General features: G+C 45.6%; 1 protein-coding gene across 3 annotated transcripts in view; it reads left to right on the plus strand.

The window, feature by feature from the left end:
* The window catches only part of HtrA2 (HTRA2-related serine protease), a 123,494-nt gene that overhangs the window by 74,841 nt on the left and 24,871 nt on the right, over positions 1-23,782 (plus strand). For 2 of the 3 annotated variants that reach the window (XM_075880861.1, XM_037413035.2), the window contains 2 exons: positions 14,049-14,157; positions 16,917-17,073. In XM_075880861.1, coding sequence (XP_075736976.1) covers positions 14,049-14,157; positions 16,917-17,073 — 266 coding nt within the window. Of the gene's footprint in view, positions 1-14,048; positions 14,158-16,916; positions 17,078-23,782 lie in introns of all 3 variants that reach the window. The other variant, XM_037413036.2, reaches the window with a different exon arrangement.

The following is a 23,782-nucleotide window of genomic DNA, read 5'->3' on the forward strand; positions in this document are numbered from 1 at the left end:
AGTTGTTAGTTTGTTGTCAAGAAAATTGAAAGAGTGTGGGAAAAATACGAAAGGACGAAAAGACAGCTGACAAGGACAAACACTGATTTTCAGCTGATATTTAATTCAGAAAAGACACATATGTGTCTGAAGAACTGCACTGTGGAAAAGAACATGCGACAAAAATTGTTGTTAGTAGAGCATCGTGTGTCATTCTTTCTTGTCCCCGTCTTTTAAGCACTAGTTTTTTGCATTTGTTATACTAAACCAACAGGCCCAATGTCGTTCACTTTTTCTTTTTATTTACTGATTCAAGGCTCACAAGCACATAGGACTCGCATCTGCTCTGTCGCCTTTCTGAATCCATCCACCGGAATTTCAAGCTTGAAATGTACAGGGGTGGTCTTCAGGCCATGCTGCTGTAGGATTTCATGGGAAGGCAGCCTCGTAACTTTTGCCCACCCCTGCACACCTCGCTCTCATGAACTTACTTTTACAGTACCAATTTTTATAAAAGGGAACGCGCAGGCGCGTGGCCTGCGTTCTGCTGCGGCTACCTGCAACATCATCAGCCGACAGATAAAGAAAGCGCGTCTGCTTTTGGTGGCATCGATTGTTGCGAGACCAGAGCGGGAGCACAATTTAGCAGTGCTTGTCCAAGGGTCATGACATATGGCTTCGTTTGTTAATAGATGACACGGAAAGCGGACACACTTTCTTTATCCGGCGGTTGATGTTGCTGCAGGCAGCTACGACAGAGCGCAGGCTATGCACTAGCGTGTTCCCTTTCATAAAAATTTACACTATACATAAAAGAACTTCTGAGGTACTGTCATGTTCATTCAAGCTAACTTTCACTTTGCAATAAAGTTAAGGGTTGCAGGGGTGCAACAGATGTGCCAATTTGGTACCATTCCCCATTTTTGCGCCGAGCTGTGCCAAAACCATGAAATTTGCTGAAATTGCGCCATGCTGCGCTGAAATGCCAGACTATCCTCAAAATTTTCTCAGTTGCGCTGATATCAGCGAGAAATGGAGGCCACATTGTCCACCTGCAATTAGTCATCAATCAATCAATCCAAGCGTGCAGACTCTAACCTTAGACCACGGTAACCTAACCTTGCTAGCCTTAATTCTATTAGGTCAGGGAACTCGTGAGATGCAATCGACCAGATAAAGAAAAAGAAACAAAGCCGTGCGCCCATTGGTTCACTGACCACAACAGTTGCCTATCGGCAGGAAGTTGCCTATCGGCAGGAACTTTAAGACAAACATGTGTTGCTGTAGCCATAAACGCTTCGCAGGAAATACGAAGTTTATAGTCAGCAAAAGTGGCTGTGGCATGTTAGAAACTAGAGCTGGGTGCGTATACTGCATTTTCTGCGTGAACAGAGTCTGTGTGCTGTAAGTTGCCATAGCAGCGACACATAAACTATTTTTCTGTCTTGAAGTTCTGTTAGATGCTGTCGCCGGATCAACGGGCATGTGCCGTGGTTACTTTATCTAGTAGAACGGGCCTTGCAAGCGAGCCCAAATGTTGTGCCCTAAGCATAACACCTATCATTAAAAAAGAGGGGGAAGGGGGATGTAGCGGTGCATGAAAATTTCTTGGCCTTGTTCTGACCCGTGTGGAACACTGCTTAAACCAGCTTCGTCACAATACATCGGTGCCTTGCAGAGAAGTGTATTATGATTTGGAAGGGGCTGTTAGCATTACTCACGGGACAGCAAATTTCGTTCAATTACTCATGCGTGTATACTGCCTCATAATTGTGAGTACTACTATGATCGCTGATGTCTGAAACAGTTACTGGCAATCATTCGTAGCAGTGTATGACACTCCTACTGCCTTAAAAAAAAAATGAAAACCGTGCAAGCTTTTTTTTTTTTTTCGCCACCCCTATTTCTCAGTTTCTCGATTTCCTTGAATTTCAAGGTAAGGTCGCTAGGTTGGCAGATCTACATTTTAATTCACAGATTTTGTGAAAAGATTTCACAGACACGGCAAGTGCTAATGTCGACTTTATCATTGTTTGCTCAGTGGGGTAGATCGAAATACTAGTTTTATTGAAACAGCGGTGCTCATGTTTACCCTGCATGATTTAGGTGATGTTTAATGGCTTGAAATACTTTTTTTTTAATGTAAGCCTTCTTTGCTCCAAATGTGGTCTTTTGTGATAAAATTTTATAGATGTTTTATTTTCGTAACCTGCTTCAAATTTGCATTTTAGTGCTCCAAAAGTAAGATTCTACTGCTCCGAAAATTGCTCCAAATTCTATTTCGGCTCTTTCACCCCTGGGGTTGGCACGGCTTGTTGTTGCAGCTTACACAATTATCAGCAGAGGGGACGTGTGCGTAGGCATGGCTTCGTTATCCCTGAGCATAAAAGGAATCAGTTTCTTAGGTGATGCATCTTATGTGCACGTGTGCCTAATTGCTGTAATTTGTTAATGATGAGTTCACCATGGTGAAAAGTATTGCTTATTGGTTTTAAAACTTATCGTGTACATTTATTTATGACGATGGAATCGGTGCATGTGCCAGGAGGCTTGCTTTGCCTTGTTGGAATATTGTGTGTCGTTATTTCTTGGCCCTGTCTTTTGAGTGCTGGTTTTTCCTTTTGTCAATAAATGAAGGTGAGCAGAGAAAAAAGTGACCAGCACAATGATTGCGTGTCAAAGGTTTATAATCTCACCACATTGGAGGGCATGCGTGCCTGTTATGCCATGACTGTGATGGTTGTACAGTCAACTCTTATTGATTTAAACTTGGAGAGACCTTTGAATTTTGTTTGAATTATCAAGAAGTTTGAACTGTCAGAAGTTTCAGATAAATGGACTCTGGTTGAGGTGACACCATACGCTATGATTAGGCATTGATTTTATCCCATTTAAAAATTTTAATGTTTTTAAGCCCTAACTGCACGCTATGAACTGAAAGCAGAGGAGTAAGGTCCACAGGTTTATTGGCCATTTACTCCTGCTCAGTCCATTTAAAGAAATCTTGAATTGCCAATTGCTTCTTTGCTATAGGTATGTGCCTTCAGCACAAAGCTCTCTACACCAGTTGAAAGCATCACAGTTTACATGCGTGTGCTTTGTTTCAAACATTTTTTTACTAGCAAAGATTTTTTCTTGAATGCCTGAGGTGCTTATTTTTCATTTTGAAACTGTTAGGATTATTAAGCACGCAAATTTTTAAATAGTAGTGGGAAAACAGCAGACATTTTTTGGTATGGAACTTTAAAAAGTATAAATTAACCGAATGATGGAGTTTGAATTAAGAGGTCTTTAAAAGAATAAAGGGCCAACCAAAAAGTTTAATATTGTTTGAATGAACCGAAAGTATGAATTATCAGAGTTTGAATTACCAAGAGTGTATCTGTTTCTCCTTTCCGTTGTTCAAGGTGCATACTGAAAAGGACTCCATGGTGGATTTTTCAAGTAATTTTTGAGAGGGTGCTGAACACCAATTGTGTTGTACAGCTCTCTTTTATGCCCGCTTGCCTTTGAGGTCTAGTCACTTATCCATGCTATAAAAGAAACTAGCTTCTCCATGTCCGAGGTATCCCAGCGACTGATGTTGCACAGCTGAGCTCTTGAACATGACAACTGCAATTTTAGGAGGCTAAAATACAAGAATGCTCATTGTACTTGGATTTAGGGGCTGGGGAAAGAGCCCCAGATGGTCAGAATAATTCTGAAATCCCTAACTATGACTCATTTCACTGCTCCAATTTAAAACATGCATTTGTGTCTGCCTGGGTGGATCAGCGCCTAGTGTGCTCAGCTGCTGACTCAAAAGTCGCAGGCCCGATCCCAAGTGTGGTGGTTGAATTTCGACGGAGGCGAAATGGTAGAGGCTCATGTACTGTGTGATGACATTGCACGTCAAAGAACACCAGATGGTCAAAATTTTCAGAGCCCTCCACTACAATCGTCTCCTATAATCGTATCGTGGTTTTGGGACTTAAAACTCTATATAAAAAATACTACATGCAGGGGTGAGACAGCCGCGCATATCGCACATTTTTGATACCTTTTCGTTTTCTTGCACCAAGCTGCTCCAAAAGTATAAAAATCATGAAAACTGCGGCAAACTGCTCCGAAACGAGCAAGAATATCGATGCCAACTTCAGCTTCAGAAAAAAAAGTTAAGTTGACTACATGATTTTTTGAGCAGCACAAGGAATACCAAGAAAAGAAGACGTGTTCTTTACTTGACACATTTCTGGTGACGAAAGCTCCCACGGTGCTAGTGTAATCTCCCGTGGACTGTTGTATGTATGTGCGACCCCTCAAAGGTGTGCTGCTATAATCCCTATATTCTAGGTGAAAAGGGGTATATTGGCGTGTGTTGCGACGGTGGCCCTACGATGAAAACACAATCGGGACAGAGCAACGATCAAGCAGATGCCGGCGACGATCAGCACGAGGCAAGCGAGAGAAGCCCAGAACAAAGTACCCAAGCGGTGGCAATGTTGCTTGCCATTGATGCGTTTTCTTCTTCACAATTTGCCCCCGCCGAAAAAGAGCCATTCTGGCGACCTAAGAGTCTGGAGGCAGAGGGCTATAATATGGCTTAAGGTGGGCGATGAGGACAATGTCACGTCCACGCCGGCACATGTCGTCAGATGGGTAAAGTGGCTCAATGAGAAAATTCACCGGCGAGGTTTGCTCCAAAACGCGGTAAGGGCCCTTGTACTTTGGGACGAGTTTTGAGGAAAGGCCGGGGGTTTGGTAAGGAACATCCAGCCATACAAGTGATTCTGGGGAATAGCTGTGGCTTCATGAAGAGTCGACGTGGTTTTCTTTCTGGCGCTGCTGTTCTTGGGACGTAAAGGTGCGTGTGAGTTCACGGCACTCTTCCGCTTTTCGGGCAGCTTTGGACATAGATGGGCATTTGGATGCGTCAGGACGGTATGAAAGGAGAGTGTCGATGGTGTGGGATGGTTCGCGTCCATAAAGAAAAAAGAAAGGTGAAAATCCAGTGGTAGACTGTGCCGCAGTGTTGTATGCAAACGTGATGAATGGAAGAATGCGATCCCAGTTAGCATGATCAGATGTCACATACATCGCGAGCATATCGCCGAGGGTACAATTAAATCTCTCCGTAAGCCCGTTAGTCTGCGTAGTGGTATGCTGTGGTCTTGCGATGAACAACATGGCATTCAGAAAGCAGAGCCGTGATGACTTATGATAGGAAGGCTCGACCTCGGTCACTTAGTAGTTCTCGAGGTGCACCATGTCGTAGTATGAAGTGATGGAGGATGAAGGACGCTACGTCCTGCACAGTGGCACTTCGAAGGGCGGCGGTCTCAGCATAGCGTGTTTAATGGTCCACAGCGACTATGATCCACCGATTTTCATCTGATGTTGTCGGTAGAGGGTCATAGAGATCGATTCCGATCCGATCGAATGGTTTGGCAGGGCACGGAAGCGGTTGAAGCACACCGGACGAGTGGAAAGGTGGTGATTTGCAGCATTGACAGCCAGGGCAGCCCATAATGAATTTTCGAACAAAATTATACATTCCGCACAAGTTGAAGCAATGGCAAATGCATTCGTAAGTTTTGAAAACTCCGGCATGGCCACATTGGGGATCGTCATGAAAGGAGGCGCATATTTGGGATCGCAAGCTGTGGGGGACAACCAAGAGCCACTTACGACCTTCAGGGGCGTTGTTGCATCGGTGTAGCAGCCGATCACAAATGTCGAAATGAGCAGCATTACTTTGGAGAGATCGTGATATCGCAGTGGTTGACGATCCAGAGAAACAGTCAAAAAGGGAAGCGATCCACGGGTCCTTGTGTTGTTCACTGGCAAAGGAGTCGAGGTCGAGAGATGCGACGGAGTTGGTACCAGTGGTTTCGCAGACCGAGTCGGGAGGTAAAGGCGAACGAGACAGGGCGTCGGCGTCAGAATGCTTGCGTCTGCTGCGATAGATGACGCGAATGTCGTACTCCTGGATTTGCAGTGCCCACCGAGCTAGGCGGCCAGAAGGCTCTTTCAATGTGGCGAGCCAACAAAGTGCATGGTGGTCCGTTACCAGGTTGAATGGCCGACTGTACAAATAAGGGTGGAACTTCCGAAGCGCCCACACTAGCGCTAAGCACTCCTTCTCAGTGACGCTGTAATTGGCCTCAGCTTTACCAAGCGGGCGACTCGCATAAGCGACAATGTATTCAGAGTAGCCTGGCTTGCGTTAAGCGAGGACAGCGCCAAGACAGACCCAGCTAGCGTCTGTGTGAACTTCCGTTGCAGCTGTTGGGTCGAAATGCTGAAGAATGGGAGGAAATGTTAGCAGACTACGGAGCGTGGCAAACACAACATTGCAGTCAGGAGACCAGGATGAAAGGTCTGCGTCACCACGTAGGAGGTTGGTCAGTGGTGACATGATCGACGCAAAATTTCAAATGAAGCGCAGGAAGTACGAGCATAGATCAACGAAACTGCGTAATTCTTTCAGTGTAGTAGGTTTCGGGAACTCAGCGACTGCTCGCAGTTTTGTGGGGTCGGGTAGAACACCATGCTTGGACACAATGTGCCCCAAGATGGACAGCTCTCGCGCGGCGAAGCGGCACTTTTTAAGGTTCAGTTGGAGCCCAGTGTTGGTTAAACACGTCAGAGCCAGTTGGAGCCGAAGCAGATGTGTAGGAAAATTGGGAGAGAAAATGACAATGTTGTTGAGGTAGCATAGACACACAGACCACTTCAGTCCACGCAGTGTGTTGTCCATGAGTCCTTCAAACGTGGCAGGAGCATTACAAAGCCCAAAAAGCATTACGTTAAATTCGTACAGGCCATCTGGTGTAAGGAACGCAGTTTTCTGGCGATCAGCTTCTGCCATAGGAACCTGCCAGTATCCAGATCGCAAGTCTAAGGAGAAGAATAATTCAGCTCCTTGGAGGCTGTCAAGGGCATCATCGATGCGTGGTAATGGATAGACGTCTTTCCGTGTCACCTTGTTTAATCGCCAGTAGTCAACACAAAATCGAATCAATCCATCCTTCTTTCGAACTAGAACGACAGGAGATGCCCAAGGACTGTGCGATGGTTGAATAACGCGACAGCGTAGCTTCTCTTCGACCTGGTCGTTGATCACGTGACGTTCTGCAGCAGAGATATGGTACGGTCTTTGACGCAATGGCTGGTGCGAACCGGAGTCAATATAGTGGTGCACTCCGGAAGTGCGACCCAATGGCGGCTGAGAAACGCAGAATGAATTCGCGAAGTGCTGGAGGAGATTAAGAAGCTCGTCGCGTTCTTGAGCACTTAGGGTGTCGGCGATGGAACTCGAGAAGATGTCACTCGACGAGCATTCCAGTGGGGAAAAGGCATGAAGTTCGGTCGAGGCGCTACTGCACAATTCGTCTGTCATGTTAAGGAATAAAAAAGAATCAAGGTACTCCACTCGACCGAGACATTCGCTGGCAAGTAGTGTAAGCGGTGCAGAAAGGGGTTGTGGACGAAAATATTGCTTCGGCCAGCAGTGACGTCAACTGTAGCGAAAGGCAAAGAAACGGCTCTGCGACTCATGCAAATGTCGGAAGGTGTAAACATTACCCTAGCATCGTTATGGTCATCGCAGCAAACAGGGACAACGGCAAGAGAGGCTGGCGGAATTTCACTGTCCTCACGCACGACGAGTTCTGGCGACCGCTCAAGAGTTTTGTGCAAAGGTTTGTCTGTCACACAGGTGCGAAAATTGAACTTAAACGTGTGCGCAGTCGATGACGGCATGATGATGTGGCAAAGTCCTACCCGAGGATAACGTCATGCGAGCACACTGAAAGGACGATGAACTCGACAACGTACATAGAGCCTTGGATGAATGTGCGGGCCGTACAGGTGCCAAGAGGTCGAACTGGTTGTGCGCTAGCCGTACGAAGCGATAGTCCAGAGAGTGGCGTGGTCACTTTGTGTAGGGAGCGGCAGAGCTGGGCGGCTATAATAGAAACGGCAGCACCTGTATCGACGAGGGCAACGGTAGAAACACCATCAACAGATATGGTGACGACGTTAGTAGGTGAAGTGCGAGGACTTGGGCATTTTGAGGACGGCGTAGTTCTTACCTCTGGAACTGCGGCGTTCAGTTTTCCCGGTTGGAGGAAGCGGGTCGGGGCGCATTGGGGACAGTGATTGCCTGGGAGGAGACGGGGGGTGGGGAGAGTGAGTCTTAGATGGGGGCTGGGGTGACAGATTCAAGAAGGTTAGTGTAGCCATACTGCGGTGAGGGATAGGGAGCAGGTAGGTGCAAGGGCTGTGGGTCATACGGTAACGGCCGATTAGCGTCGTGGAGTGGTTGGAAGCGACGGCTACAATATCGTGCCATGTGTCCTGGAGTACCGCAGGTGTAGCAGATCGGTCGATTGTCAGGAGTGCGCCAGGAATTGCTGACTCGTGGTGCAGCCCAAGGTGTCGATAGAGGGGCGGAGTGGGGAGCAAGTGAAGACATGCGTAGGAAATGCTGCTGGCGGGGTCTGCTGCGTAGCACCTGGGCATACGCAAGAGGTGCGGCCACGAGCTGCATAGCCGGTGCATGGGGAACAGGCATGGCCACAGGCTGCTGGTGGGCAGCTACGGGAACAGCCTGAGCTACCTCTTAGGCACTAACGTCGTAGAGTGGTGAGGGCAGACGAGAGGACGGCTGCTGCTGTGTGAAGGGAATCAACGACAGTTGCCGAGCTACTTCTTCACGCACAAAGTCTTTAATCTCTTGCAGGGTTGGTGAGTGATCGGGAACAGAAGTAAGACTGGAGAGCGAGTCGGCGTGTAAGAAAAATTGCCAAGTCAGGGCGCGCTGCTTCCTCAGCTCGTCGAAACTTTGACATAAAGTGATAAGTTCCGCAACGGTGGCAGGATTACGGGCCAGGAGCATCTGAAATGCGCCGTGATTTATCCCTTTGAGGATGTGCTGAGTCTTCTCCGACTCGGGCATGGCGGTGTTCACACGGTTGCAAAGACCAATAATGTCTTCGTGTAACTGGTGAACGATTCCGATGGCTTCTGTGCGCGAGTCCGCAAGCGTTGTTCGACTCTGGGCTTGCGGGCAGTGGGTCGGCCGAAAACGTCAGCAAATGACGTTTTGAAAATGGACCATGTCGTAATGTCGTTTTTGTGGTTGTTATATCACATTTCGGCCACGTCAGCGAGGTAAAAGCTGACGTTAGTCAACTTGTTCGCGTCATCCCACTTGTTGTTTGTGCTCACCAGTTCGTAGTTAGTGAACCAATCTTAAACGTCGGTCTCATCAGCTCCGCTAACGACCTTGGGCTCTCGCAAGCGAAGAACGCCGGGGTTGCTGGAGGATGGAGTGGAAGAGCCAGTTTGCACGTTGTTGGTGGCCATGATGGGAGGTAGCGTTTGGTTGCGCAGCTCCAGGTTTGGGCGACAGCGAATGGCAGCACCCAGGTTCAGGCGATGGGGAATGCCAGCACCCTCCACCAATTGAAAGAAAAGGGGTTTATTGGCGTGTGTTGCAACGGTGGCCCTTCGATGAAAACACAATCGGGACAGAGCAACGGTCAAGCAGATGCCGGCGGCGATCAGCATGAGGTGAGGGAGAGAAGCCCAGAACCCAGTACCCAAGCGGTAGCGATGTTGCTTGCCAACAATGCGTTTTCTTCTTCACATAGGGACCATAGTGCTGCCTTGCACCAAGTGTGCTGCTCCTGCTAGCTAGGCTATGTGGTCACGTGCCACTGTCACTTCCCAAAAACCACCGAGTTAGCCACCGTAACCGAATGGCATGCGTAGCGAGATTTCGACTCAGGTTCTTTGTTGTGTGTAACACATTCCTCTGGCTGTTACTGTTTTCATGTCGACACTGCTGCGTGTGGTCACGTACGTGTGTGTGTTCTGCACATCAATGTCTGTAGGAAGTAAGAGACCCACTTGGTACAGCACTAAATAGTCGTCCATAGTGCAAAGTAGTAAACTTGCATGATTTGTGCCATCCAACAAAAATACAATTTCTTTTTTCCCCGCGAGTAATTATTGCACCCCCGAAAATTGCTGCAATAATGTGGTTTGCTTGTTTTAGCCACTGATTATGATAGTGTGCACCATCTGGCGCCATCTACTAAGCATAAAGGGTACTATTTTTTCACGGAGATTCAAGCCAAGCCAAAGTAGAGATGGGCAAAGCGGCTCACTTCAATGAGCAGCTCCGAACAGCTGAGCTCACTAAAGTGAACCAGGTAAGTTCAACGACTCACTGGTTCACCAGGGGTTGGTTACTCCGTGTACTTCCCATAAGACTCCTTAAATGATGATGTCGGCTCTTGCAGTGCCATATAACCCTTCATTTATGACCCTTTCGAAGGGAATTCAGAGTTTCAAAGTGCATCAATGGCAGTGCATCGGTGTGCGTCGACATGGCAAAACTAGAACCAGCCGCGCCTCGCTTAGCTCTTTCTCGCCCGCCGTTTTTTCACGTTTCTTGTCGCAGGCTTGGGCGTATTCTTTTTTTTTTATGAGTCCACTCACGCGTGCTGCGATATGTGTGATGATTTTTCTTTAATGCATCCGCTTGCTCGTGCTACGCCGTCTTCTGCGCGTTTCAATTCACGCATTTTACAATGATGCATTCAGTCATTCTTGCAGCCACGTGTTCATCTGCAAGAGAACAACAAAATGAATTGCACTCAACACATGTGTCTTTGTCCTCGTTTCCAAAAATCAACATTTTCATCAAACGAGGTGCGACACAACCTTAAGTGATTAACAAATTAACAGGAGACCAACATAAAGATACTTGAAGAAATGAACCGCAATGAACAGGACAACAAAAGAAGAGGCACACAGGACAAATCACTTTGTCAAATGTGCCTGTTCTTTTGTTGTCCCGTTCATTGCGTTTCATTTCTTCGATTGTATGCATCACAAACTGGCCTAAATCTATACTTTTCTAAAGAACATACACATGTTCAATGCCACTGAAGACGAAAGCTTCCAGCAGGAAGGGCTTACAGTGTCCTGTAAGCCCTTCCAGCAAGGTTAGGGGCTTACAGGACACTGGTATAAAAAAATGGAACAACACTTGGACACATATCTACAACAAAATTTTTATTCTGAGAAAAGTTTACAAGACCTCTTGACATATGCACACGATATGGCGCAATTTTCCTCTTGTATGTCAATATTATGACAACAAACAAACGTATACATTCACAGCATAGTGAAAACAATGAAAATTGTTGAAGTATTTAAAAACGGAATAATATTGTAAAGATTTAAATATCTCAACATAAACTCCAGATGAACTCAACGAATATTGGCCGCACTTCATTGATTATTGTATAACTTGTGGTATGAAAAACACGGACCAAATTAACACATAATATCGAAGGATGTGTCATTTGTCCATAAGAAGCACCGATTCTGCAATTCTAGAGCTGTCCTCTGTGTGCTATGATCATCTGAGGTTTTCTGGAATAACCTAACAAGAACACTTCAAATCTGAAGAAAAGTGACAACATTCAATTAGATGAAGAGCGCCGGCAAATCGTGCTAAAACAAACGGGTTTCTTCATCACAAAGCAGTACAGCTTCTCATACATCTATCTAAAGACTCAGAAACACGGTTATAAGGGATGACGAGTGATTAGCCCAACACAAATACAAAGAACGTATTCAAACATGTGGCTCCATGGCCGTTGTAAATTTGTATACAATTACATTGCACATGCTTGCCCACTGCTTGTTTATACAATGACGTAAGCGCTGCGATCACATTCTTTTCATGTCACTCTCTTTCGAAAATATTAACTGTGTCCACACTGAAAAAAAAGTAACAGTACTGCTGGTCGATATGGACGTAAATTAAAACTGACACAATGAAAACTACGGCTCAAAGGACACGCTCGCCTGTCGTTCTTTTGGGCGTCGGCAACATTTACCGTAACATGTTCTAAAAGTATCTAAGCAACAAAACACGATGCACAACAGTGTATATCGTAACGCATTGCGGCGCACAAGCACACAGCAAGCGAGCACCATGTAACGGACAAGTGGAGATCGCCAGCGCATGCTCCGGGAACACCAGACGAGGAACTTTTTCACTGATTCTGAAGCCAGCGAGGCGGCGGAAAGCACGCAACCCAAACTCCTTTCACATGACCTTCGAGATGGTGGGCGCGCGGCATGTTGAGAGAAACTCGCCACGCGCCAACCATCTCGGAGACCATACCTTTCAGCACTTGTTTTCTTTCATCAGCAATAGATGGCGTGGAAGCTGCATTCACTCAGACCCAGGCAGCTCACGGAAAGTGAATGAAACGAAGTGGTGTGGGTCAGTAATGTGCGGATCCGACGGGTCAGTGAGAAAGCAAAAGCCTAGAGATCCTTCTCTCTGAGTGAGCGAGAGAGAACCATCGTTCAGTTCGCTCTTTGGCTCCCACTGAACCATTGAATCGTCGGCTCAAATGAGCCGCCGAGTCGGATCAGTGCGTGTTCGCCGGCTCAGTAGCAGAGCTGCGGTTTGCGAGCCGGCAGGTCAGTTGCCAAGATGCATCAGTTGGAGAGCCGCGAGCAGGTAGCAGTGGCGGATCACTTGCCGAGACGAACCAGTCGGAAAACTGCGAGCAGGCAGCGGCGACGGGTCAGTTGGCTTTGCGATGAGCCGTCTCCCGAAGAACCGCCACTCACTTTTACTGAGCCGCGGATAACTCGTTTTTTAAGAAGAGCCGCTCAAAAAATCCGGCTCACTTCTGAGCTGCTAATTTCTAAGCCAAAGTGGCAAGGGCACGTTGCAGTGTGTTTTGTATGTTGTGTCCTTCATGTTGTTACGTTATAGGGCAATGCAGAAGCTACACGGCTGCTTTCAAGTTGAAAGTGATTGATCATCCACTAAACAATGGCAACAGGGCCGCTGGTAGGCCCTTCGGAGTCGACGAATTTTGTGTTTGCTACTGGTGACGGCAGCTGAAAGCCACCAAGACGCGTTGGGCTTTCCTTGCCTCTAAGCCTGGGATGGATGGTAAACCTTATTTCGTCAGAACGCAACTGTGGGCGATTCTGTTAAATAGTCATCAGCCAAATACTGACGCCCTACACTTACCTTTTGCGGCTTCCTGTTGAGTGACGAATGCTCGTAACGCCCCCAAGCTTTGCGTTTGGTTTTTTAATTCTCAAGTGTTTGCTTCCGCCTTTTGTCTCTCAAATAAATCTTTCCTTGTGTTGATCCTGTGATTTTATTGTTGAGGGAAGTCTTAATTAGTATTTGTCAAAGCTTGCTGTTAGTTGCTGGTGTGAGAATCCCGGTTTGCGGCCACTTTGGTTTTTTTTTTGTTCTGTACGTTTTCGCGGAAAGCTTTCCCCGCGTCATTCTCGCAGCCCCCAACTTTGCATCGGTTTTCCTCTAAAAGAAGTACGAGGATTATGGGAGTAAATACGGTAGTTGGTGAGGTGAATTTTTTCTCTTTCCGCGCCGCACTCTCGAAAGTGGTCCCTCACGAGGTAACCGCTAACGGCGGTGCATTGCGCTTTTGTTGTCGGTTAAAAGCTCATAGTACACTTGACGATAGCATGTCACTTTTCTTATGCGAAGGCCCGCGTTTGTGTAACTATGATTCTTATGCAATCACATTTTAAAAAATTTTTTGTGTGTGTTGCGTTTCTCTTTTCTAATGTTTCTGGTGAACCTAGTTTTCAAAACCTTTTTTAAAATATTATTTTATGTTTGTTACAAGGGCTGGACAGGTCGCGTGGTATATAGGAAGGTAGTGCAGTTCATACCTGGCGATAATCTGTTCAAAAACTTTCTTCAAAGTCTGTTTCAGTGTGATGTGTATTATAAGTAACTTAAATTATGCACTTATGCCCCCACGTTGCTAGTAATTTGTTTTTCAAGCTTCCAGGACGACATAATAAATGCCGCTGACTGCTTAAAAGTGAGGTTCGTCTGCTCCGAAATTTAAATTTTGCTGTTCCAAAAACTGCTCCCAATTCAGTTTCAGCTGTCTCGCCCCTGTACATGCATTTGTGATTTTGAGCAAAAAAAAAAAAAAAAAGCAAGGGGTAGTCATTCGAATTTGTTTTGTTTTTTCACTCTATCTTGGTTACAGGATGGAAATGTCATTGGAATCAACACAATGAAAGTAACCGCAGGAATATCGTTTGCTATTCCAGCTGATTATGCACTGGACTTCCTGGAACTGGCATCAAAAAAAAGCCGTGAGTGAAAATTACCGTCAAAATTTAGGACGATTTTGAAAATATACTGCAAGCACTTCCATTGGTTGTAGGAGAGATCAGCAGAACAGGGTCATGGCTTCTGTTACACACATGATAGCGTTTACTTGGGAAAAAAAAATTATGGGAATTGAGATGTGGACACGTTCACGCAGAAATTTAGCAGCAGCCGTTGCATGATCCTTGTACTTGAGACTATGCATAATAAAGTTTTCTGAAGGACATTGCAATGAGCCTGGTGAACTTGCCTTGAGGATTTGCACCTTTTATATGGTGCCAAATAGGTGTGGTTCACAGATGTTTTTTGCTTTGTCACGTGTATATTCTTTTGTACTTGCATTAAGAGGACCATAAAGAGCAAAACGATTTATCGTGTACTGTACAACCTTGTTAATTCGAGCTCGGTTATTTTGAAATCCCACCTAATTGGAAGTATTTCCGTGGTTCTGTATTTTGCAATGTAAGTTTGAGCAGAGAATTTGAAGTGGTGATCAGGACCAGTCTGATTAAATCGAAAACTTTGGGTGCAATGGGCCAATTTTCGATTGAGATTTCACCGCAAAACTGTGGGAACGACAACCCTTAAGAACCACTTGTCAATGTACTGTAGCGATACTTATGAGTGGCAGCTGAAATACGCCTATCCCTATATTTTCAACTGAAAATATAAAATTGTAAAAAAAAGGGTCGCGAGATCTACTAAAATGTGTGTTTGCGGAAAGCAAGACATGCTTCACTGCAATACAGCAGAGACACGCAGGCAGCATGTCGCATGCTTCTCGCAATGTCAGCAGGTCATGATTTACCCATTCTTTCTGGGAATATAAAAAAAATTAATAAAGAACAGTCTGGCAGAATTAGCGATGTATGCCAACCTCCGAGTGCTGGTTGCTCCAGCAATTTTCACACTTGCAATGTTGGCGGAGTTCTTGTTCGAAACTTCTACTTCGAAAATTCTGTTCCAAAGCTTTAATGATCATATTTCCCAGCCAAAACACGTAACAAATTTTGTCACATTGTTCAATAATAAATTCGTTATTTTACTACAAAGAATGAACTGGGGGTCGCATCATGACGTGCCGACGCAGTGAGAGACTGGCGACATGCTGCTCGTGTCTCTCTACCGTGTTGCAGTGAAGATGTTTTGTTTTTCGCAGGCGGGCATGTCTGCTGATTATGACGTGTCTTTTTTATTTTGTGGTGCGAGCAGCGAGGCCCAGCATTCCTCCTTGTTTGCAGCCAAACTGTGACCTGATATTGCTAGCAAACATAACCCTTGGAGCCGCAAGCTAGCCAACAAAGCAAACGACCAGCCCTGATTACTTTGAATAATTTCAAGTTTCTTGCATCCCACTTTTTGTATGTTACAATAATTCAATAGACCACTTAATTCAAAGATATCTCACGGTTCCAGTGACTTCAAATTAATGGGGTTTTACTGTATCATTAAAGTATAATTTCACAGTCCCGAAAATACCAACCGTTCTTACTGTGACACAATGTTTGCTAAGCGAGAAAACAGGCGAAAATAAAATGTAGGTGGAGACACCATCTTGAGATTCCCACAACAAACACCATGACATCATGAATTTAAAAGGTGTTTACTGGGACCTACATAGCTTGTAATCAATAAAAATGAAGTACATTGTCATCTGTGGGTGTCGTACACCTAGCATACAAAGTTTCTGTAAGTTTCATCAAGTCATTGTTGCGAAAAAAAAAAAAGATTATGTCTTGCATAGAGATTTAGTGAGACATCAAAAAATGAAACTTTAGCCTTCAATTTCTCCACTAATATTGGACTTATGAAAAGTGAAACATATGGCATCAGAGTTTTCAGACAGCTGTTTGTTAAGGGGGTATGTTTGGGTAAACCCACCAAAAAATTAAATTTGCAATTTTGACACCAGAAAATTCACTGCACTCTAAGGAGCAAACGTGTGGAAGCCCGACGTCAAGTGGCTGCTTCAAGCAGTTTAAATGCCACGCTGAAGTGCGCTGTGCGCCCTCTGACGTAAGCAGTATGTGTACATATAGCTTTGTTTTTCTCAAATTGCATTTTCTGTAAATTTTTCAACTTCAATGTACCTTTTCTCAAAAAGTATTGAATTGATTTTGATGGAACTTCGTATGCGTGAGCTACAGCAAGTTAGAAACAATATGAACTAAAAACAAAATGGCTTGTTTTATAAAATGTGAGGCTGTGAATAAATTACACAACAATACATTCCCTCCGTGCCATTGTGCAAGCAGTATTAAAATTTTTTTCACAAAAACTTCATGAAAAATAGATCATTTTTTTAGTTCATATGTAACCTATGAGACTCTACAACAACACGGCTGAATATGGTTACATTTTTTGTGGAAGTTGCAAAGAAAAGCTACATTGAATAAGTGAACCCCCTTTAAAATTTGGTTGTGGGCCATAGGAGGGATAAGCAACCTAGGCATAAAAACCGGTGTCACTTAATACCCAGTGGCATTTCTTTGTGAGCACATAAAATTTTCTGGGAACACTTGCACCTGTTTCTAAGATATTACTCTAATACTGGCATATACCATTTATCCTATCATACCCACCTTAATCTAAAACACGTCATTTTTTCTTTAGTGTCCCTTTAACAGTAAACGTTTGGCGTGGGATGGTACTTTTTAGCTCTAATGGCTTTTATCAGTAGCACGTACTGTGCTGCTGTGCTCAGAAGACTTCACGTATGAGATGGTGTATTGGTTTTACGCAGAGGAGGAGACATCAGCTGACCGATGGTACCTGGGGATCACAATGCTGACACTGACACCCAGCCTTATCCTGGAACTCCAGCAGCGTGACCCTATGTTCCCGCATGTCTCCAATGGGGTCCTTATCTGGAGGGTTATGCTGGGCTCACCTGCAAACCTGTACGTAAGAAATCCGATATTTTCTTAAACTTGTTTGGAGACCTCTTGAAGCAAGAGATGAGGCAGGTGCATTTTCTCACCTCTGCACCACGCTTGTCATGTCCGTACTGTACGTTTGATAATGAAGTGAGATCTGTTCATGTTTGCTTATGTACGCTTGTAGAGTGCTCGCTGGTCGTTTAATGTACATGCTGCACTTAATTTCACACCTAAAGATGGCGGCCTAAGTGCAGGAGATGCACCACTGCTGTGTTCTTGATTTTCTGCTGGATTGAAGGTTTTTTGCGGAATGTGCAAGAAAGCAGTAGTAAAACCCAATTTTTCCATATCAGGGGTTCTCAAATTTTATCGCCTAGAGGAACCACAATGGCTTTTCCAAAGTGCCATGGAACCTTCAATTTTTTTTTACAGCATAAAGGCAATCGAAAAGCTTGAGGGTGGGGTGTCTCTCAACGCGCTTATAGGAATCCAAGGTTGGCCACATCCCACTGCCTCCAGTCATTGTGTCCTGTGGTTTGCAGCATTTCTGGCTATATCAGTCGTTGGAAACACAGGTCCAGCACATCTTGACATTGATAGCTGGCCTCCTTGTCTGTCGAACCCACTGTCCAGCTTTGCAGAGAGGAGAGGCAGTGGTATGAGAAGAGGGAATAAGAAATCGAAGGAGATGGAGTGGAAGTACTGAATTTTTGCAAAAAGTCTTCGGAATTCATAGCCCCGTGTCTGCCAACACTGGTGCACTACAATCATTGCATACCTGCCAAGTCTCCCGGATTGGCCGGGAGACTCCCGGATTTCGACAGTTTCTTCCATCTGTACGGTTGTCATGAAGATCTCCCAGAAATCAAAATTTGTGTGCGTGATCTGGCCGCATTGACAAAAAAAGCAGCTCGATTCGCTCCGCGCTTTTCGAACCTACCCCATTTTATTATGAGTTCAAGAGGCATTCATCTAAACGTACAGTAGAATCTCTGTGGTGCGAAACCCCGGCTAATAAGAATTCGGGAAATTATCCAGCCAAATTTCACTGTATCATCAGTGGGCCTAAATTCGAATGTTCTGAACACATTTCCTAATCACGGCGGGTGACACGAACTTTAGTACTGAAACCGCCGAACGAAGGCTGAGAACAGCGTACTCGAAGCTTCAGAAGTACGCGTGTGACCGGCGCACGCACTGTAGAAGACAGTGCGTGTGATTGTGGTTGCCACAACCGCCTTGGACGAAACCACGGTTGCTCTTGACACGATCATGGCGACGACGTAACTGACTGAACTCCGAAAGTGTGCGCTCAACTAACCAAAGCAACGCTGATTTTCACAAACTCTGCGGACAAAACTGCGGCAGATGTGATTGTAGATGGCATAAAACGACTTAGTTCTGAAGGTGCGTGTGCAGCCAAGCACACGGGGATTGTAAAAGGAACTATCTTTTGCTGCAACTGCCACGCACAAAGCCGCGGTCACGGTGACGCGATAGCGATCTACGAGGTCTGAGGGCACGCAGCGATAGATTAAAGGCAGTAAATATGTAAAGAAAAAGTTAAATTTTAAGTTTCGCGGCAAGGGCGAAGCAATGAATGTGACAGCAACAATTTGGAATGTCACTCTGAGAACGGCAAGCAGATCGAAACGTTCAGCGCGCTGATCACGCACAAATGACGCACGAAAATGATAGTCTACGCTGGTTTTTTGCCGTCACCGCTGCCATCGTTATTCACTGTGTGTGTGTGTGTGTGTGTGTGTGTGTGTATGCGTGCACATGCGTGCGTGCGTGTGTGTGTGTGTGTGTGCGCGCGCGCGCTCGCGTAAACAACGTTTATCGCTCGACACGTAGCGTGCTGTTTAAACAAAAACAATGCACGATATGTAACCACAGGCACGGATGAGTACAAACTAACAAGTGTCCCAGTTGTTATGCCTCGCTGTGTATGAAAAGTGAGCTCTTTTCGCAAACTGGACCTGTGCATAGACCGAAGATACCTTTGTGGGCCCGGGAACTAACGTAATCGTTCCAGTGAAAGGCGAAGGCACACGATTTTCGCCCACCAAAGATAAGCATGTGCACACAAGCATCTACCTCCCCCTCCACCATCTGCGGGGCAAAGTATGCCCGAGAGATAAGCGTGCCTCGGTGCATTGCGACAAGCTGGGCGGCGCCGAGCGCGGGTGGTTTATTTATCTCTTCTCTTTCTTGAGTGTGTGTGTGTGTGTGTGTGTGTGTGTGTGTGTGTGTGTGTATATATATATATATATATATATATATATATATATATATATATATATATATATATATATATATATATACACACACACACACACACACACACACACACACACACACAAGATCTAAGAGACAGTATTGCCAAGGAATGTATAGGGGAAGTTATTAGAATCAATGTAATGTAAATAATAAGAAAGAAAAGTGGGTGAAAAAATAACTTGCCGGCAGCAGAAAGGTGCTGTGAGCAGGAAGGTGCAGGAAGCAGGAACTTCCTGCTCACGGCAAGTTATTTTTTCACCCGCTTTTCTTTCTTATTATTTACATTACATTGGTTCTAATAATTTCCCATATATTTTCCTTGGCATTATTGTCTGTTAGATCTCACTAATATTGTGTCAAAACACGGAAACACGAGCCCTTAAGTATACATTTCTTTCTCTCACACACACACACACACACACACACACACACACACACACACACACACACATATATATATATATATATATATGTATATATGTGTGTAGCATATATATATGTGTATATATATATATATATATATATATATATATATATATATATATATATATATATATATATATATAGGCTCATTTTTTACGATTTTTGACACAATAATAATGAGATCTAACAGACAATAATGTCAAGAAAAGTATAGGGGAAGTTATTAGAACCAATGTGATGTAAATGTGAAGAAAGAAAAGTGGGTGAAAACATAACTTGCCGTGGGCAGGAACCGAACCTGCGACCTTCGAATAACCTATTCTCCCAGCCACTTTATTGGGTATATATTGTGAATTTAAACTTGGGAGTGCCAGTCAGCGCCATGCGTACGCGCGCGCGCGTGCGCACACACACACACGCACGCACGCACGCACGTGTGCGCATACACACGTACACACACAGTGAAAAACGACGACAGCGGTGACGGCAAAAAACCAGCGTAGACTGTCCATATAATTGCTATCACAATAAAAAAGGGCTAGACGTGTTTTGGCCTTCCTGTAAAAAAATCTAGTTGTGAGCAAAGCTTTGACCCCTGCTTTTGTGGCAGCCAGCTGCATTGTCTTGTTCATTCAGGTGTGTCCGAGAAAGACATACGCGAGTTGTTTTGACGGAAATAGATTCTGCTAGTTGTGTTGATCCTTTGAGACTCACCTTAGCGGGAAACCCTATCCTTGTGTGTTCGGCCACTCCAAGCCACTATACCCCGTAGGGGCGTCTGCGCAAGTAGGCGTTTGGTGTGTAGCGACACCACGGACCCGAGTTAATGGGGAGGGGGGGGGGGGTTTGACCCCCTCTCACGCCTAGCCATGCGTGGCTTTGCTGTGTCCGGGGAAAAGGGAATCCTGGGGGTTGAGCCAACACAGGGTGATTGGTCCTTTAAGGCCCCTCGGCAGAGGCAACACACCCCTTTGGCCCCGGCATCACGTAGATGGCACCCCTGGGCTGACCCACCCAGGGGAAATCGGCAGTAGCCTTTTCCTATCTCTCTTCACCTAATCTTCGTCTTTATCTCTCACTTTTTATCTGTCCCGTCATCTTCTCTCTTTCATTTACTTCCAAATTTCCTGGCAGCGAGGGTTAACCTGGTGTAGCTATCCAAGCTAGGATAATTCTAACAGGTTATAGCGGTGATGTATGGCTGGCGTCTCCAAGTGTTTGCTTTGAACCTTGTAGCGTCCCCATGTTGGGCTCAGTGGTGGGTGGCCACCATCGCCGCCGAACTTCGTAGTATTTTATGGCAATAGCTCCCCCCCCCCCCCCCCCCTTCCTGATCGCTCCCTGAAAAGGTGGCGCACCGAAGAGACTTTCTTGCTTAACACACCAAAGCCGACATTCCCAAAGTACCATGTTATCCACAGCCAGAACGAAAAGAAGACAGTCCGAGCGATTTCCCCTTTCCTCGTGTCGAAAACTCTCACGGAAGCAATAGGCCCAGGCTATAAATTGACAAAGATGGGAAGTGGCAATCTTCTTCTAGAGGTTCGTGACAAAGCTCAGTGTGAGAAGCTGTCTAAACTTGTAGCCTTTGGGGAAACCCCTGTTTCGGTGGGCCCACACAGGTCTATGAACACTGTCCGTGGCATAGTTTCCGATGATGATCTTACTGAGCTTTCTGAAAGTGAGCTGCTCAAAGGTTGGCAGGACCAGAACGTGGTCAAAGTTTAACGAATAACAATAAGACGCAACAACAAACTGACCCCTATCAAACACGTTATAATTACATTCAGAACAAGTGACCTACCAGAATCAATCGAAACCGGCTATTGGAAGCTCCGTGTAAGACCATACATTCCCAACGCTCGTCGATGTTTCAAGTGTCAGCGTTTTGGGCATGGATCGCAGAGTAACAGAGGACGTGCCACTTGCGCAAAGTGTGCATCCATCCAATACATATCAGAAAACTACCTCAGAAACAACTCATTGTTCGAACTGTGAAGGAGACCACGCTGCATACTCACGATCATGCCCCACATGGAAAAAAGAGAAACAAATAGTAGAAGTTAAGGTCAAATTCAATCTGTCATTCCAAGAAGCACGTCAATGTTTCGCACTACACGACCCATCTTATCCCTCCTTTGCAGATGTGACGCGCCGGGGCGCCGCGCCACATGTTCTGCACCCGTGAATGTCACACAGTGTGTGGCCGCAATCGTGCCACCAGCGCCCCAGGCTAGAGCAGCCTGTACTGCTCCACCACCTGACAAACAGGGCCAGCAGACCCCTGTGTCTGCTGAACCTTGGACCACTGCAAGTGCAGTTAGGTCTGAAAATTCTGTGACCATGCCTGCCGAGCAGGCACCATCCACCACCTCACAAGAGGTGATGGATACAAGTAAGACTCCTCCGGCGCCTCAGACGCCGAAGGATAGGCGCAACTCTTTGGAGCGCACCAAAAAAGACAAACCCGAATTACAGGGCGCCCAAAAGGCCCTGTAACCTAGGGCAACACTTTTGTACACACAGCACCACACAAGACTAAAAACGACACAAATACTACAGTGGGACGTCAGAGGACTGCTGAGAAACCTCGACGATATCCAGGAGCTGTTACATTAACATACACCAAAAGTGCTGTGTGTGCAAGAGACACACTTGAAACCGAAACACACTAACTTTCTACGCAATCACGTTATCTTTCGAAAGGACTGGAATGATGCCATTGTGCCATCCGGTGTGTAGCCATTATAGCCAATCAAGATATTGCATGCACACACCTACCACTACAAACATCTCTTGAGGTGGTGGCTGTTCGAGCAGTTCTTTTAAATAAGCTCATCACCATCTGCTCTCTGTACATACATCCACAGCACCGTCTTGAAAAGCATGAATTCCAGTCCCTCATAGATGAACTTCCAGAACCTTATATTCTCCTTGGAGATTTCAATGCACATAGCAATCAATCTATGGGGTGACTCTCGCTGCGATGCTCGAGGTCGCCTGATTGAACGGTTTCTTTTTAGTTCTGGCCTGATTAAACGGTTCCTTTTTACTTCTGGCGCGTGTCTTCTAAATCGGAAAGAGCCCACATACTACTGCCTCGGGAACAATACCTACTCGTCGATAGATCTCAGTATTGTCTCTCCATCCCTCCTTCTTTTATTGACATGGAACGTCATCAGTAATCCTTACAGAAGTGACCACTTTCCGGTAATGCTAGGCACACCCATACCAAATGAATATCGCCCACAGGTTCCCAGATGGATCACTGACAAAGCTGATTGGGAACAGTTCTCGCAGATTACTCACTTAAGTTGGACTGACCTATCTAGTTTAAACATAGATGCAGCTGTACATTACTTTCCAGCTTTTGTGATCGACGCTGCGATGAAGTGCCTCCCGCAAACTTCTGAACTGCCTGGCAAGCGACGTGTCCCATGGTGGAACTCTGAATGTCGCAATGCACGCAAACAACAAAACAAAGCGTGGAGGTTGCTACGGGACTCGCCGACAGCAGAGAATCTTGAAAGCTTTAAGAAAATGAAGTTGCAAGGCTGGAGAACGCGCCGGCAGGCTAGAAGTGAAAGTTGGCATAAGTTTTTATCAGGCATAACTTCATATACACAAGAAACTAAAGTCTGGAACATGGTTCGCAAAGTAGCAGGACGACACGCATCTTCACTACCTCTCGTAGACACACAAGGGGACACCTTGGAAGACCAGGCGAACTTCCTTGGTGCCCACTTCGAAGAGGTGTCCAGCTCGTCACATTATACTGCAGCTTTTCAACGACACAAAAGAAAAATTGAAAAAGAGAAACTACAGCAAAAATCCTCTAAACATGAGTTGTACAACAGCCCTTTCTGCTTGGCCGAGTTACAAGCGTCGCTATACGTCTGCAATAACTCAACTCCAGGTTCGGACCATATAGTATACGAAATACCAAAAAAACTGCCTCCTGAAACGCAGAAAACCCTGCTTTCCCTGTATAAAGCTATTTGGTTTTCCAGTGAAATTTACTCTG

The sequence above is a fragment of the Rhipicephalus microplus genome, chromosome X (genome assembly GCF_043290135.1).
Source record: "Rhipicephalus microplus isolate Deutch F79 chromosome X, USDA_Rmic, whole genome shotgun sequence".
NCBI classification, from domain to species: domain Eukaryota; kingdom Metazoa; phylum Arthropoda; class Arachnida; order Ixodida; family Ixodidae; genus Rhipicephalus; species Rhipicephalus microplus.